This window comes from Monopterus albus, unplaced genomic scaffold, assembly GCF_001952655.1.
Source record: "Monopterus albus unplaced genomic scaffold, M_albus_1.0 scaffold181.1, whole genome shotgun sequence".
In the NCBI taxonomy this organism is placed as follows: domain Eukaryota; kingdom Metazoa; phylum Chordata; class Actinopteri; order Synbranchiformes; family Synbranchidae; genus Monopterus; species Monopterus albus.
In genome coordinates, this window is record NW_018128061.1 from 507,132 (window position 1) to 525,000 (window position 17,869).

Genomic DNA, 17,869 nt, shown 5'->3' on the forward strand with positions numbered 1-17,869 from the left:
CGTTAGATCTACGTTAGTTAGATCTATGTTAGATCTACGTTAGATCTACGTTAGATCTATGTTAGATCTATGTTAGATCTACGTTAGATCTACGTTAGACTGTAAACTGCTCGTCCCTCGCCATAGTAATGGTGTAAATTGGTGCATTATTAATGAAGTACCCAACCTGATATATTTATTTTGTCCTCGACTGTCTTATTTTTGGCTGCTGTTCGGTTCCAGTGCCTCTTAGGAGAAAATCAGCTGTGAATAAAAATTGAGACTCAGATAGTTTTAAATCTAAAAACATGGCAGTACGTGGCAGTTTTTCATCCCTCAGTGCAGAATCATGCAGTAGGCCACCCTGGTTTGAATCTGGGGCACTGGCTGTGCACATCATAACTCATGATTACCTGAACATCACCCCCCCACCACCACCACCTCGCCATCCCCAGTGGCAGTCACCCCTTTGCTTATGAGCAACTGGAGCGCACACTGGTGACCAGACAGATGTTCTCCTGATGTAGTCTCTGACGTCATGCACGGGTGTGGTCCTGCAGCAAAGCTCAGCGCTGCCACATTCCCCGGTGGCCTGGGACCCTGGGGACTAAACTTAAAGAGAAAGATGGCATCAAATTTTTCTAATAATTCCTCATGTATGTTGCATTTCTATATGTTTCTGACTTTGTACAGCTGTGCCCTCAGAGAAAGAGGCTCTAACATAATGATCTGTGCAGTAAAACAGATTTCCCCTTCTTTCTTTAGTAGCCATGACTAAAGGCTCAGCTATGTGTATTATCAGGGCCCTGCAGACTGAATGCATGCTTCAAATAAATTACAGTCATTCCCACCATTATGAAATCATTTTTGTGATTTACAGTAATTACAGATATTTGTGCAAGTGGGCCCTCTAGTGGGGGTCTGAGGGTCTGCTGCAGCCAGCGCACACAGTGCACACAGTGCACAGGAACGGAGCGCCCTACCTGGAAAACACATTTCTTAAAGGATAAAGCAGCTTCTGAATACATGCTGGTGATGTGATAATGTTAACTGTTGCCATTCTGAGGAATGTCTAAGTCTAAATGTAAACAAAGCTTCATCATCAGGCTGCCTGTCAGTGGCTATATCTGAGTGAATGGACATATATAACCCTGATGAAGATGAACAAACCCCTCCTCACAAACACAGGTCAGAGAGTGCATCAGTGAAAGGACAAGTGTCATGTGCCTCGTAGCAGTAACACACACTGGTATTGGATCACCTGCACCAGCTTCCCCACTAAAATGTGTTACTTCACTCTGACGTTTGACCTTCACTGTGGGCTACAGGATGATGTTTGTGCACAGTCTGACACTGAAAGGCTGAGGTTTGCCTGAGGTCACCTACAGTCTGTTTATTCTGTGTCCACCTACAGTGACAACAGTTTTCTTCAGAAAAGGAATCTGTTGAAATCAAGTTGTGCTCATTCAATCTGTATTTTACAAACAGTTTTAACAGTGTAGTGTATATGTTTTACTTTGGAAAAGGCACTTTAGATGTTTAGATCGGTCAGTAATATAAACCAAAATGGGTGTTTCATGTTTTCACATTTTGCTGCTGATGCTTTGTTGTAAATTGTAACACAGGACTGTTGCTTGTTGCCTGTCTGACTGTTTCTAGGCTGTTCTATTGGCACTAAACGTGTCTTCACCCAACACAGCGTTTTATCAGCACCTGTAGGGGAACGGTGTGTGGTCGGGCTCTCATCTGATTGGTCCGCCTCCGCACGATGTGGGCGGGGCTTTGGTTTGGGTTTGACTTGTGTTTGAGTAAGTGGAGCCAGATTCACGGAGTTGGGAAAGTAAGGAGCGATAAAACACACGAGAGGCAACTTTTAGCTGCAGTGACCTTGGCATCGGCACTAAACAGGCTCTGGGAATATTTTGATCGGTGTCAGTGACTTTGTTTCCACTGGGTCACAAGGTCGAGTCCTTTCATGGGCTCGTCACCCTGGACAGGTGCGTCGACAGGGTCGTTGATGGCCACGTTTTGTTTTGATGCGGTTGTCTGGCTCAGAAAGTGCTGATATTATTTGACAAAATGGAGCAGAAGCATTTTGTGGCGTCGTCAGGCTTACACACCTTTTCCGAGGGTGAAGAGGTGAGAGGGTCCGGAGGTGAGACCCACAACTCAGAAAGGGTCACCGAAGTGGAGGAGGACAGGAGTCCAGAGGATGACAAGGAGACACCGGGGAATGAAGACTGTGAAGAAGAAGAAGAAGAAGAAGAAGAAACTCGGAGCAACAAAACCATTTGGGACACGTTTAAAGCCAGTGAAGCTGCAGATGTGGCAGGTCTGGGTACAGCACAGACACACAAACACAATACACAGTTACACAAACACGTGTAAACCCGTTCAGTTTGATCCTGCAGGAGCTTAGTGTTGGAGCTCATGTCTGGTCGGTTGCACGTCAGTGACGTGATCCAGTCCGTCCACAGGTCCACAGGTCCACCTCGGTGCAGTGTGTGACCTGCTGCACTGCTTCATGTGCACGGCATGTGGCCTACATGGTGACTGAATGTATCTTCATTACATCGGAGACAAAAAAACTAAGCTTCTGATTTTCTCCAAAATAAAAAAAACACAAGACTCAGATTAGTGTAATTCTAAAAGACTGAGCCAAACCATCTGGAGGAACATGTCTTGCACAAATAACATTAGATAAAATAAGATTTTTGACTTGTTCTCCAAACAAACGTGACAGAAACGAAAGCCTCTTGCTCGTCTTGTGCAGAATGTTATTTGAGGTCAAACTAATACAAACAGAACATTACAGTAGGACTTAGTGCACGTCTGTTAGATTGTTACTTTAGTCAAGTGTACCAGATAAACTAGCAACTTGAATAATGTGTGTTTTCCAAAAAGAGCAAGGCCATATGTCAGGTGTAGCTACCGGTGTCTGAGCTGGAGCAACTTTAGAACTGGGTTAAATTATTGTTCCATTTTTATTATCATGCAACAGAATAGTCTAAAGATGACTCTCTCTGAGCTGAGGGTCGTGGTGAACCATGGCCCAGTCAAGTCCTTTATAGGAGAGTGTAGTAAACACCGAGTTAAATCAGGAAACAGATGGAGAAAAATGAGGAAGACAAAATTCATGTCTCAGCCTTTTAACTTGTCAAACACTTTACATGGCTGCTTAGCAGACTGGTCTGACTGGCTCGGATGAATGCGGTGCGAGGGTGTGTTTGGGATCTTGAGCACAAACCTTTTCTAAATCATAATATCATGCAGCATAGCTTCAGGCAGTAGGTGTGTCTGGCTGTCAGCCCTCATGATGTTCAATATGGGAGAACAGAGGAGATTGTGCAACGTTGTCCAGCTGCTAATCCACACTCACTTTTTGCCTAATAATTTGTTAGATGCAATGCCCCGGGGCAGTACCGCAGTAGACGGCTAATCTGTGCTCTTTGGCAGGACACACGCCCTCCTTAGAATCAAAGACCATGAATTTAAAACCATCTTCGGGGCCCATGTTGCATTTCCTGTGATGAAACTGCAAGTCGAAACCAAAAATGCATGTTCATGAATATTCCTGCCTTTTGTTTCTTCAGGCAGCCACGTGCACCTGGAGCATACCCCTTTGCTGGTGTCACGCGTGTTTACGGTGCTTCTGGCTGAGTAACAGTCTGACAGCGCTTTAGCTTGACAGGGCTGAGATATCACAGATGACACGAGGGCACGGAAATGGTCTTTTATTTTATTAGGCTCCTCTGCCTTCCGACGTCTTTCCCGTAGTTTTACTAAGATCCAACCACATTTAAAGAGACTTCGAAAACACGTCTGCACTAAATCTGAACCAACTTTGCATGTCCTGTTGGTTCCTGTGCCCTTTTCTGTTGATCCCATTGAAATGCCCCCCCCCCCCCCTTCAACTGGCCCCAAACTGAATATCATTTCCCCATTTCACCTGTTTTACTGAACTCAACCTGCACAACACAAAGCAGGTCAGAGGAGCGGTCACTGAGCAGGGTTGGTCAGGGAACCCTGTCTCTTCATTTGTGGCCTGCTGCGGTGGAGTTATAGAGGGAAACACTTCTGGGAACTTGTGTGACTGACCAGCTCAGTTACCAGTCCGTTTCCAGACTTGGAGTAGCTCTGTGCAGGAGTCAGGACTACAGCGCTGCTTCGTTACGTTTTCCACATCTTCACAAAGTATCTTTGTCCATGTGACACATCTAAATCAGCACAGTGTTGTGGGCAGCGACAGAGAACATTAGCCACAGTCAGGTTGAGAATATCCCACGCGTTGTCCTTTCTTTCATGCCCAAGCTAAAACAGAAAGGAACAGATTCACATAGGTAACATGCAGTCCAGATTTATAAACTGGTTTTGACCCAAAACACACTGGACCTGAGCTGCTACTGTCAGTTATGACAAGTCTGAGTTAAGTGACGGTGACAGCTGCTTTTCACTGTCCAGATGGAGCCGTAATGATATTAGATTTTCTCTTACATGGTCTGTTTTGTTTCCCACAGAGGATCAATAAAGATTCATTTTATCCTGCAGAGTTGAGCCTTGATCATCATTTTGACTCATGTATATTTTCAGTCCATGAACAATGTGTCAAATATTGGTGTGAAAACAACGTGATGCTGTGATTTGCTGCATCCTACACAAAAATATCACCTGAATCTGCAGCTCCCTTCAGTTTTACTGAGCTTTGCATCACGTTTCAGCTTGTTGAACTTTACTGGTTTGGCTCGCTCTCACCGCTCGTACAGCGTCGGCTGGTTTCAGTGAGTAAAAAAAACCACTGTCCACTACCTGCTCAGCAACAGAAGGCAGAGAAAGTTAGCAGCTAGCTGGTGAAGATACGGTAGTGGAGCAGTCAGCACTTAAAGCACCAGTTCTCTCTCTCAGGAGGAGATGGAGATCAGACGGTGAATCCTGGACTTGTGTGTATCAGGTGACCAGAAACACGACTCCACGTGAATTGTAATGTTGCACCATAACTGCTGGATGTTTAAATATGAAACCTGCAAACCCAGTTGCCATATCAGCTGAGGTTGATGAAATGCCGATACTGTGTTTACATGTAGTTTGTGCCGCTTCCAAGGTTGAAATATGAGTGCGTCCTGTGAAGGCAGATAGCATGGTTTTCCCATCATAGTTATTGTCAGTTAAAGGTTTATTTGCTTCTGAGCCTGTTTTCCTTCCCTTTATTACCTTTCAGTGGCATTAAATTTATTACACTGACTTTACATCCATTCATCTTTATCAGTCACCCAGCAAACAGCTGCTGTCACCTGTTAGATTGGAGCCCGTGTGTGTACTGTGTTACACTGAGTGATGTAGCAGCAGTCAGATCATTTACAACATGACTGCACCAGCCAGATTAACAAACAACCTAAAGTAAAATCAATATCAGAGGGCTGTTAAAAAGCAAACAACCCACATATGCAGATAAAAATACAGAATATAAAGACTATTTTTCCTGTGGAGCAGTTTGGTCTGAACAAAGTGTCGCACTTCTCTGCAGTGAGTGATGAGCTTGCTCGAGAGGGGACTGGCCATGTGTGACACTTGGCATTCAGCAAAGTGCAGTAAAACCTCTAGGAAGCTTTGTTGAGCTGGAGCTGCTCTGTTTAGGTCGACAGGACACATTTCATGAGCACACGTCCATTTGGTCTGGCTGTGATTAGCAAGCGAGGACCACGTCTGGAGAGAGGTTTGTTGGTGCACAGATGTCTGTATGATGACGAAAAATAGTTTTTATGACTTGAATGGAAGCTGACTGAAATTTAGAAAGGCTTTTTAGATTCGTGTCTCATGCACTTTATAGTCTGATCCCACCATGACCTTTCTCTTGCTGTGTGTAAACAGACTTGGTGCTCATTCTGCAGGCTCAGCACTACTTCCCTTAGTGCTGAAATGATTTGTCAACATTCAGTCCCTTCTGCTACACCCGATAGTGCTGAAATGATTTGTCAACATTCACTGTTTCAGCTTCTTACATGTGCAAAGTTGCATGAGCGCAGTTTGAATATGTGACGTTTTTACTGTTTTTGACATATTAATCTAAATGATTAAGTAGTAGGTGGCGGTACATCATGCAGAAGCTATAAAAGCGTATAAGGAATGGGTGCAAGTAGGTAGACCAGGGCTGGAATTGAACTGGAGAATAAAAAGATCACTGGGGCAAGGTATAAATATGCTGTTGGCTATATCACTAAATGTGAACAGAATATGAGAGTGGATGCTATGGCTGAAAAATTGATCTGTGGAGAGAACACTATTCTGCATTGTTTAATTGTGTTAAAAGTGATCCCTATGTAGTGGGAAGCATTGCTAGTGAGGATGCTGTGGTGATCACTTCTAGTGAGGTGCATCGAGCAATAATGCACTTGTCTGATGATAAGGCAGCTGGTGCGGATAATATTACAGCGGAACATCTGAAGCATGCAAGCCCAAAGATTGCTGTGTTGCTTGCTTTGTGCTTCTCTGGGTTCATGACTCATGGTTTGCTACCTGATTCTTTATTGTCTGTTACCTTAGTGCCTGTTATGAAGGACAAAGCTGGCAAAGTTGGGAGTCTGGATAACTATAGGCCAATAGCTTTGGCCAGTGTTATATCTAAAGTTCTTGAGAAGATATTGCTTGATCGTCTGTGTCATTGTATAACAACCACACATAATCAGTTTGGTTTTAAATCCAAGCTGGGGACAGATCTGTGTGGCCTTTTCAGCCTGTGTTGAAAACAGGAAGTGTAAGATTAAGGTTATTTGGGTCATTACTTATAGACAGTGATGTAGTCGCAATGGAAAAGTACACGTGAACCGTCGAGGTTGTTGGGTTCATTTTCAGTGGGCATCTGTAGTGTGCAGTAATTTCTTATTTTAAAGAACCAAGTCTGTCTCCTCTCTACTGTCTGTCCCAGTCTGACACAGTCCTTGGTTTGCAAATTCATTTAATCCTTTGAGGGCCTGTTCCCCAAAGATGGCAGGGCAGCTGTCACACGTTGCATTATTGCTTTGTATACCAATATTTGCTTCTGTTTGACGATGTTTAACTCTCCACCAGTTAGCAGTGGTTCTAACCCTGTGGTGTCCCTCTAAATAAACAGCCAGTTATTATTAACAATGAATCAGGGTGATTAGAGGGACATCCAGTGTTGGTCTGTGCTTTGAGACTAGGAGGATTTGGACTCTTTTCACTCTTACAGTTGACTTTGTCTTTGAAGGATCCATCTATGATTTGGGCTCTTCTTTCCTGTCTTGTGTATACATACGTGTCTGGGTTTAATCAACCCCATCTGCTATGACTGAGCATCTGAAGTCATACAAGAGCTACTAAAACACTGATGCTCCACTGTTTGTCTGACTCATTCTGTTTACAAGATTCAGCAGCTGCAATAATGTTTTATTTGATTTCATAAACATTTTTTATGTCGTGATAAACATTGTATCAGGGGAGGCTGCCAGACGCCCCTGGCAAACCCAAATGTGTAGTGAGGGTGTGCTGGGATCGCCTGGCTGAAGCCCCTGTCTGGGAGGTCTTCAACTCACACCTCTGGAAGAATTTTTTTCATGTCCCGGGGGAGGCTGGGGACATGGAATCTGAATGGGCCGTGTTAAGAACCTCCATTATAGAGGCAGCTGTTCTGAGTTGTGGCCAGCAGGTTTTTGATGCTTGTCGTGGCAGCAACCTGAGAACCCACTGGTGGATACCAGTGGTGAAGGAGGCCTACAGGGCTCTAGCTCAGATGGTTGCAGAACTCAGGTGTGGGAGGAGTTTGGCTATGGAGAAGGGCTTTCTGTTGGCCTCAAGGAAGTTCTGGCAAACTGTCTGGAAACCCAGAAAGGGAAAGTACAGCTTGGCCCAGCCAGTAAATGGTGAGTTGCACTTTAACAGAGATGGGTAAACAAATTGGACTCGCATAACATTAGGCTAAACCAGGCGACAGTCTTTTCTCTGGTAAAAGTAGACCATGATGTTTGAAAACACTTCTAATAAAGTATAAATCTCACTTTTATGTGGCGACAAACTACGGGCTGGGGCTGCCTTCTGTTGTAACGGACACTGGCTAGCAAAAAAATAAAATACAACAAAAACAAAGGCTTGACTAGAAGATCCTCAGTGGACTGACAAGTCTCTCGTCTAATGGCTTGACTATTAGAGGACAGCCCTAGTTAGCTCTGTGTATGGCACGGAAGTAAGATGCCACTTTGTTTTGTTGATTTCCATTATACTGAGGTGTTTTTATTATTTTGTACACGACACTGCAATACAGTTCAACACAATCACAAACTGTAAAAGTTTGTGTCAGTAACTGTTACTGACTCGGACACAAACACCCAGTGGTGCTGATGTCACACAGCTCTGTAGGGAGCTGCTCTGCTTGGTCTTTACATGATGTCTTGTCCTGAAGACATTCAGCTGGGAACCAACGTTTTGTACTGGAAGAAATAATAAGTGGTTTCATTGTTTATATGCTGAAGATTTTATACAATAAAACTGAATTGTATGAGGTTGGAAGAGGAGCGGACTACTGTATATGGCCAGCTTCAGATCATGTCAACACAGGAAGCTCAATTCCCCTGTGAGAGCACATAAAGTTCAAATACTCAGTTTCTTAAGAAAATGGAGCGACCATGCCAGTATAAGGAGAAAACTTCAGTGTCCATCACATGACTGAGATGTCGAGCACCCTGTGGAGAGTTTCGATCACAAAGTTATTTCCATTTGAGTACTGAGACTTAAGTATGCTGTTGCCCTCATGAGTAAACGCTGAGAACACAGACTGGAACTCGGTAACAGTTGAACAAGACAGATATTGGGTGACGAGGTCGGCCAGAACATAGTTTTCTCTACAGCCGACCCTGAGAAAAGCACAACGAACATGGTCTCGTTCTCAAGAGTTCACTGAGCACAGCTCATAAGGATATGAGAGCTGCATGAATTGATCATCACATTATGTAAGCACAGCATGTGTCTGTGTCAGGAGCCGTGCACGTATAAAAAGCAAAACAATCTAGGTTTTCAGTGTTTAGAGAAGCAGTAAGAACAGTCCTCTTCTTATAGGTTTCTTCAACCGATTGACTGTCCACTAAACCCGTCCAGTCATAGCTCTGTGACCGTAGCCAAGCACAGCGAGCAGGAACAGTGTGCATGAGGGTTCCTGCCATCTGTAAAGTTATTTGACTTAGAGTAGCTGATGAAAAGAGGAATGGGGAACCGTGAAGCATCAGTAAAAACATGTCCTCTGAGTTTGACCCAGTATGAGTTCTCATGAACCACTGTTACAGGCCCTGCCAAGAATCTGGAGCAGCAGCTTGGACAGGCTTCATCAGAAAAGGCGGGCTGTTTAGAATCATTGTTGCACTGAACTGCTTTGAACATACTGGAATAAAAAGTAAATGAAGTTGAGCTGCCTAGTTGGTTGATGACATTTCATTCTATTAGAATGCCAGCCACGATGAAGAGCGATTATGTAACAGCTACCACTCGCTGCGGTGTAGCTGGAAATGCAACCTCAGGGAGTTTCAGATTCTGGTATTAAAAGCTGCAGTGTCTCATGTCTGTGTTAGCGTAGAGCAGGCTGTGTCTTGACTTTGTCAGCAAGAAGAGGTTTCTGGATGAAACCCAAGTCTGAGTGACGGAGTGTGATTGTCACCTTTTAAAGCTGTTGGTAACAGCTCGAACTGAGAAACGTGACTCAGAATAACAAGGACCGTGATGAGTGAAACAAAGGACACTGATGACTGGGAAGAGGAAAGGAGTTGTACCTTTTTGATGCATGGGCTCCCGCTTCCTGTTTCACTGTAAATGTGCACTCACTGTGTCTTAGCAACCAACGACAGGCGTTGATAGCAGTTCTAAAAGGTTCCTTTCATCCATTTCAGTGAAATGATAAACAACACTCCAAGTCACCCCTCATTCCTTTTAAATGTGGAAACCGTGACTGAACCCACTTCACCTTTGAAATGCAGAACCATGCTGAAGTGTACACTCATCTGTTGAGGACAAAAGTAGCAGGAGAACTGTGAAATTAGTTTTTAATGTGCCTCATGTTGTTTTCATAGCTTTGACCACATGCACTTATGCGTTTCCTTGGCTTTTGCTACTGGAGTATTTATTACTCAACCTTGGGGACAGCGTCCCTCTGTGCAGCCCTGCTCTTTCATCCTTGTGTTGGCTACGCTGCTCTTCCTGCTGCTCTGTCCTTTTGTTTTTTCAGTTTGTTTGGGTAGCTGTAAGGCTGTGTATAGAAAAAGTGTCTCGAGTGTAGCTGGTGACGGTCGGCAACAGGAGCAAAGGCTCTGCTGATGCTTTGATTTATGTCATTGTTGAAACTTCATGTCAGACAAGTTTATCTGAAGTCTCATTATTGAAAGTTAAAATAATAATGTATCAAACAACAATGAAAACACTGACAGTGATGAGCCTGCAGCTCCACTTGGCTTTACAGAGCCAGGTTTCAGGCCTGCAGCTGTTTTGGTTCACTCTCACTGCTCTCGTAGTGTAGTTAGTCTAAGGCCACAGCAGCCAGCTGACTTTTTGAGTGACAGGAAATATTAAAAAGGGGGCTGTTTAGTTTTAGGCTAAAGGGATGTTGTCGTCAACGTGGGATTATTGACCTCAGGGGCATCAGATGCAATACGTGCACAATTAAAGTGACAGGGTTATTTTGTCAATATTCTCACTGCACATGATGATGGGATGGCAAAAAAAGTGAACGCATACTAATGTAGAAGTGAAACCACAGGTTGTCACACAGGTTGAACTTGACTCATCTTTCACTCGGTAATGACTTCATGTGCTGTGTGGTCCATCTTTGTTTCACCTGTTTGTCGTCTGTTCTTTGCTGTGACAACAGAGAATTGTTGGTGTGTGTGTGTGTGTGTGTGTGTGTGTAGCTGAAAGTGGAAAAGAGGATGAGGAAGGAGGGGCAAGTCAGATTTGATCTTGCTTACAGGAGCTCTGCTGCAGGGAGAGAGGACTGGTAGGTGAAAGGGCACCGGCTGCTGCCAAAACTGCAGTGTACAGGCATGTAAAGGGCTGACACCCATTCCTAAAAGCACTGCAGATGTTGTGAACCAGCAGTAATTCGACTTGTATCTCTTAATACCAGAGTTACTGTCAGGCTGTCCTATGATATTTAATGCATTGAACTGACAACATAGTTTTACAAATTACCATGATAATGATGTCCAACCTTGGTCGACCAAACAGAATCAGATGAATGTGACCAGCTTTGGCAGCGTGCCATCGTTTTCACTGTCAGAGTTCTGCTGTGGTGCATCAAGTGAGGTAGGAGGATGAAGGCGAAGGATTACAAGGCTTATACAATCAGTGTGTGTGTTGTGTGCTGCCTTCCTGGCTCTTCTAAGTGGGCAGATGTATTTGCCTGTTTCACATACAAGAAGCCATGTCCTTCATTTTTAAATGCTTATTGATATTCCATGTTCACATAATCAAGTGAAAGTAAATGCCTTTAAACAGCTGGAGACCGCTGTAGCAGCTGTTCGTAGGTTCAAACTTCAAGTTGGGATTTGCACACTATGAAATTAATATACAAACTGTCAGGTGTACCTGAGCAAACAGACCGAATCAACTGACAAAACTAACGTGAGCTTGCTAATATATGATGTGATAGACTGAAAATGAAAGAAGTTGAGACGTGACACAGCTGATCAGATTTTTTTATTTATATACAACACATTTACAGGACAAAGAACAGAACGTGGAAGAAGTTTATCTGATTCTGTTTAATGATGTGAATTGGGACAATTAGAAATTTTACACAAAAGGCAGCACGGTGATTAGCACAGTCACCTCACAGCAAGAAGGTTCTGGATTCAAAACTGCTGGTCAGCCTCTGTGCAGAGGTTCCATGTTGTGGGTTTCTGCCAGGTTCTTCCTCCCATAGTCCACAGACGTGCACGCTAGGCTTGGGTGACTCTAAGTTGCCTGTAGGTGTGTGTGTGTGTGTGTCAGCCCTGTGATTGACTGGCAACCTGTCCAGGTGTATTTCAAATACATGGAGTTGGTTTCCTGTCAAGGCAGCTTATTGGTTTCTAAATGTTCATTAGTTTTTAATTAGGGTGTAGATTTTCAGAGATTGAAGGTATTTTTTTCTGTAACCAGAGTTTTTACCAAATCATTTGAAACAAAAGTACAAATGAACATTTGGCATCTCTGCCTCAGGCTGGAGAGTCGCTGTGTCCTGGCTAAATATTAGGCAGTGGGTGTGTGGTAGTTAGTTATGTAACGTAAATTTTAGATGACCACAGAGAGACTACTGCTGTGTAGACTCATTCTGACACAGCTCCAAACTCTGTGTGTTAGGGCTGCACACTTCTGGGTGAAATATGAGTCATTATATATATTTTCATTTAGAATTGAATCATGATTTTCTCTCACAGGTACAGCTCGATGCAGCCTGTGGCCCAGACCGTCAGTCCAATTATTCAGGGAGACCACTTTCACAACATTGGATCCACTGGCTGTAGTTATGCACGTTGGCTTGTCCTCCACCTTAAGTCCCTGGAACTTTCTCTTCTTTTTTGTATTTAGACTTTATCGTATTGTAGTTGGTGGTGACGTTCAAGTTCATTGTGTTACCACTGGGGGCTGCAAATCGCTGCTTGCATGCTGCCTCCCTCTGTCGTCAACGTCAGATTTCTTTTGACTCGGTCTTCTCTTCCTGTGCACAGCCCATCACGTGATGCAACACATTCCTGTTATTGGTTGACACAGCCTGGTGAGGAAAAGGGAGCGCTCGGTTTGATGTAATGTAAACACGGCTAAATCGTTGTCACGTGAAGATGAAAATTGTGTAGGAGTCTGAATTGAAATCAAGATTATGCAACATCGCAAGATTAATCATTTTCAAATTGGAAAGCTAGTAGTGAGGAAAAGACTGATGTGAAAATGTCAAGTCGCCTCCTAACATTGATCTGCTCGTCTTACAATCTTCTGCACAGAGGGAAATGAAGTCGTCTTTTCTTACTGTACTCCACAGCATGAGGTTATATAATAAAAACTGTCCTGCCAGCGGCTCCCTGTCTTCTCTCCCCTCTTCATGAACTGCTGTGGTTTGGACAGAGGCTTGTATCTGGGAACAGGAGTGTTTCTTCTTCCCATTAGTGATGCAGTGTGTTTCAGACACTGAGTTTTGACATTACTGGCCTGGAGATCTCGATGTTAACAACTGATCAGTTTGATTTCAGGTTATTTACTGTCTTTAGTACTGATGAGTAATGCAGAACCATGATATTTAGAGAAAAGCTTACCTGTGTTTGTACAGTATCACTGTTTTGCTACATTTCTACAGTCAGTGAAAGGTCAGGCCGTCCTAAAGAGTTAGTTAGTTGTCCTGAGGAGTACTAGGGTCATGAATCATCCCTTGGAGGAGCAAAGTGCATTTCCTTCCACATAATGCTCAGAGCTGTGCGTATCTTTGTGTTCTCAGGAAGGGCCTCTTCCTCACACCACTGGGTATTGTTCTGTGGCCTGAGCTTCATGAAAGGTCATTGTCTTCTGGGAATACAGTAGAGTTCTGGAAAGTGTTGTGTCCTTCTATAGTTCTGTCTACAAAAGTCACCTTAACTGTATAACCCACTGACTCCTCCTTTCTTTTCCTTCAGCTGGACGACATCCTCTACCCTCCTTCCCTGTCCCACAGGAAGGCGAGTAATCCAGAGCTGACTCATGGATTCAGTCCTGCTCTCAAATTAATGCGATATCTCAGTGAGGATGGAAAAAACATTCGAAGGAGGAGTCTCGGGGGTGGTCTCACAGGTACTGACCTCATGCACGGTCTTTCCACATTGGCCAGTTGATAGATTTATAAGCAACTGATGTTCATACATATGGTCTTAATTTCTTGTGCAGTTCTAAATCAGTTTTCAACTCATGGCAGACACATGATAAATGTATAAAGTTAGTTTTGTTGAACAGGGTCTTAATTAGCCACAGCTCAAAATGCTTTTTAATAACCCACATGATTGATTAATTTTATGTGAAATGTCATTTATTTTGCTCCACTTGGGAGGAGGGATTATGTTGGTTCAATATGTTGGTCTGCTGTTTACAGTGGAACTCCTGTGCAGCCTGATTTATGGTTACTGTTATTAATCTCACTGTATGTAACCAAACATGCAAGCTCATGTTGTTTCCAGTGTTTCTCACACCTTGGAGATTAGTCTGCACTGGCCGACCCTGGAGGGAGAAGAATGAGTTATGTCCTGATCACAGTAATGAACCCAAACCAGTGACCATCTGTCGCTTTAAAAATACATAGATAGGACTTAATGGGAAGTTAAAACACTGGGTCTAAAGACTCTGTTCACTCTCATCAAAGAGATGTTTCTCCTCTTACCTTTAGTGATGTCCAGCCACGGAGGTCGTTTTGTTTCTGCTTCTTGTGACTTTGACATCTCTGACTTGTGCTGCCTTCCCAATACAACAAAGGCGAGTTGAATTTCACTTGTAGCGCTCAAAGCAATGAAAAATGAGTTTCCAGAAACTGCACTGGTTGCTCAGAACAATCCGCAGACCCTGCAGTGAACAGCTTTCAGTGTTTCCTACCTTTGTGGGGAAAATGGTACATTTAAACATCTTTGGTTTTTTTAGTTGCAGCAAATATTGATAACTAGTGGCCATCAGACTCTGAGAGGAGGGTTGCTTAAGAAATACAACAACGACAGAGTCACAATTAGCAAAACACCCTTCAAAAGTCAGAGGAAACACATAGGATCACATGATTATGTGCAGCTAACGGAGACATGACCCAGGTGTCCCCAAACTGGACACCCTCCAGACCTGTACAACATTCAGGGTCTTGTTTCAAGATCAACTTTGCCAACATTCACTATGGGTTTGAAGGCTTTTCTCAACCAGCTGGAACAGTTGTGTTTATTTCACTTGAGAGATTTCTCTTCTGTTTATCCTGTTTTTGTCTTTGCTCCTCTCACTGGTTTGAAGAGGGTGTGACACAACTGGAAACGGGTGCATAGAGTTTCCAGTAACAAATCATGTCTAATAGCTGGACAAACTCAGGAAGAGAAGAGCAAGAAATGGTTAAAATGCCCAGTTTAAACCTGCCTCTGGACAAATGAATAGGAGTCTGTCCTCAGTGACAGCCAATAATGCACAATTAAATTTGCCTTAGAATGGGAGAGCATTCATATGGAAGCTCAGTGTGCGAGTTAAATGATGTTGACTCATTATTTGGCCCCAAAGAGGGGTGTATGAGGGTAGATTCACTCTGGTCAACTACAGATGAGCAACTTCTCTGTTTGCCTCAGTTCAAAAAGCTGGAAGACCTCAAACTCATGGTCTGTTTTATGTGTGAATATGCTATTAAGGCAAAATGAGTGGTGCATTTGTTTCTAATTTGAGATGGAATTTGACAGGGCTTTCTTCCTGGTATTGATTTTTAGTATGATTTATTGTTGCACTATAGCTAATCTGTACTTGCAGCTGGCACAGGGCACATACCTTTTAGGAAAGGCCACTAAATGGTGTAGAGATGCTTCAAGTCAGATGAATGCATTGTTTAGCTTAAGCATACCTCTGAATTCACTCCTGCACCAGGGAAGCACGACCCTTGGCTTGATAAATGTTGTGTGTAGGACATGAAGTGAAATTGCTTTGAAACTGTGGTCCTGAGAAAAATAGGTTATCAGATGAGTGCAGTCTAATCTTTATGCCGCAATGAAAACCCTCTGTCAGCCCGTAATAAATGTAATAAAAGATCAGTATCAGGTTTTAATCTCCCTTGAGCAATAAAGTGTTTTCTCTGTGTGAAGGAATAATAATGTGATTAAATGTAGTTGTAATGTTTGAAAACTGAGGTAACTTGTTTTGAAAGACGGAGCTTTGCTTAACCTTGAAATCCACCGTGAGGAACCTTTGCTAAGACATGAAATATTCAACTGTATAATGATGAAGAATAGTGACACGTGTGAGCGGAGAAGCCTGCTTGAAATGAGCGTCTGCACAAGGCTGGGAACTGCACAGTCTGACCTTGCAAACGCCAGAGCAGAATGTAAAAAATGAACACTTTCTAAAAGTGTTGACTGCTGTCTGACGAGGTTTCCTTTATGCCGGGATGTGATGATCCTCTAGTGAGTAAAGCGTTTGCCGGTTAGGAAGGAAGGCCCACACTCTTCCCTCCTCATCCTGTTTGGTCTCCTTTCAGTTCTCTTGGTGTTACTGCAGTTATCAACGTTAACAGTGAGGATGTCTGTAACACAGCAGGCAGAAATGTTCACATGTTTATTATGTAAGGTCTGATCACAGAATCCTGTCCTTAGTTTTTGGTCGACCCTAAACTCTGTGTTTGCAATGCAAGGCGCTACGTTTCTCTAATCTTACTGCAGTACAGTTAAACAACTCAGCATGCAGCAGGCAACCTTGATGGAAGCCGCTAGCCTTTAGTTTACCACCCACATCTCTGATTTGTTTGATTTAAATGGCTGGTCCCATCGACTGGAGGAACAGCCAACCAGGCCAGAGGCAGGTTTGAAAACGACAACAGATAGATGTCCACAATAAGAAGGCAAGCATCGATGAGCTAACACAGCAAAGTGATGGTGGTACGATGGACACTTAACTAATTAGTGATTTAATTAGGACTAAACAAAAGAAAATATAGAAATGACTATTTACATCCATGCTACTGTAGAAAGTCCTAGCCTTCTTTGAATGACCTTGTACTTAAGGTAAGACAGATTGCTCATTGAGCCCCTCAAAGCCCAGCATATCTGATGAAGAGACGTACCAGCTCCCGCGCTGACTTTGTCACCACCTCATATTTTTCATTATATTATTTCAGAGAAATGTCAGCCTGACTTCCTCTGAATCATTAGAAGTGTCTGAAATCCTGTAATTTCCCACTTCAGGTTTTGCTATTAGCAGGGCAGGGATTTCATAAAGCTGGCCCCTCAAAGCATATCTGATGAAGAGACGTACCAGCAATAGGCCCAATGAACCGGGGATATTCCCTGTGTGTTACGAGCGCAGTTGACTTATCTTCCTTAATTTACTGTCTCCTGGAGTGCGCATTTAAACAGAAAAATGGGAATATACACATGTAGATAAAAGAAAAACACTTATGTCAAAGATTTTCCAATTCATAGTGGCAGTAGTACAAGGAGAGCTGCTGAGGCTGTTTTTGATTCTTCTAGCATTCATGTACTGAGGTTTCAGAATAAAAGAGGATGGATGAAAGTGGATGAATGCTAGAAGTAACACTTAGTGCCATCTAGTGGCCACTTACGGGAGCTTAAAGTGGATTTATTTATTCATTCAGTGTTATTTGATCTGAGTTTGTTGTGTCCTGGTACTGTGGTTATGTAATGTTGGGATTGTGGCCTCTTAATGTGCTGGATTAACCTTTAACTTTATAATGTGTAAGTGTAAATGTGTAATATCTTAAACTGTCAAATAAATGTAGTTGAGCTAAAAAGTAGTGTTTCCTTGTGAAATCAGTGAGGCTGAGTCAGCACCTCTCCACGTTAAGCGTTTTTTGGAACATATTTTGACAAGATATTAGAAAAATGTACTGTAGCTTTAAGTGCTTCAAAAATTAACTTAAGTATAGTATTTGTGTAGAAGTACTTTCTGCCAGTGGTAGTGGATAAACTTTGGTCATCATTTTTCTCAGCATTACTGAGCCTCCTGTTCTTTTTCTATAGGAAAGTACCTCCTGTTACCCTCCAACCCCCAGCTGACACAGACGGCATGGCACCCGTCATCTGAGACCTCTAACTTGAGCCGTATGCATTCCCTGAATCTGGGAAAGTCAGACCCCTCCCTCACCTCCAGCCTGGTGAGTACTGTACATCATGACCCCTGCCACAGTATTTTACATCCTCAGCCAGGAAGAAGGCTGCCACGT

General features: G+C 43.2%; 1 protein-coding gene across 1 annotated transcript in view; it reads left to right on the forward strand.

Moving 5' to 3' along the window:
* Window positions 1–1,765: 1,765 nt before the first annotated feature.
* mast4 (microtubule associated serine/threonine kinase family member 4) overlaps window positions 1,766–17,869 on the forward strand; it is a 79,193-nt gene continuing 63,089 nt past the window's right edge. The window contains exons 1-3 of the mRNA XM_020616921.1: window positions 1,766–2,247; window positions 13,611–13,764; window positions 17,667–17,800. Of these exons, the coding sequence (XP_020472577.1) occupies window positions 2,059–2,247; window positions 13,611–13,764; window positions 17,667–17,800 (477 nt within the window). The 5' untranslated portion in view covers window positions 1,766–2,058. The remainder of the gene's footprint in view (window positions 2,248–13,610; window positions 13,765–17,666; window positions 17,801–17,869) is intronic.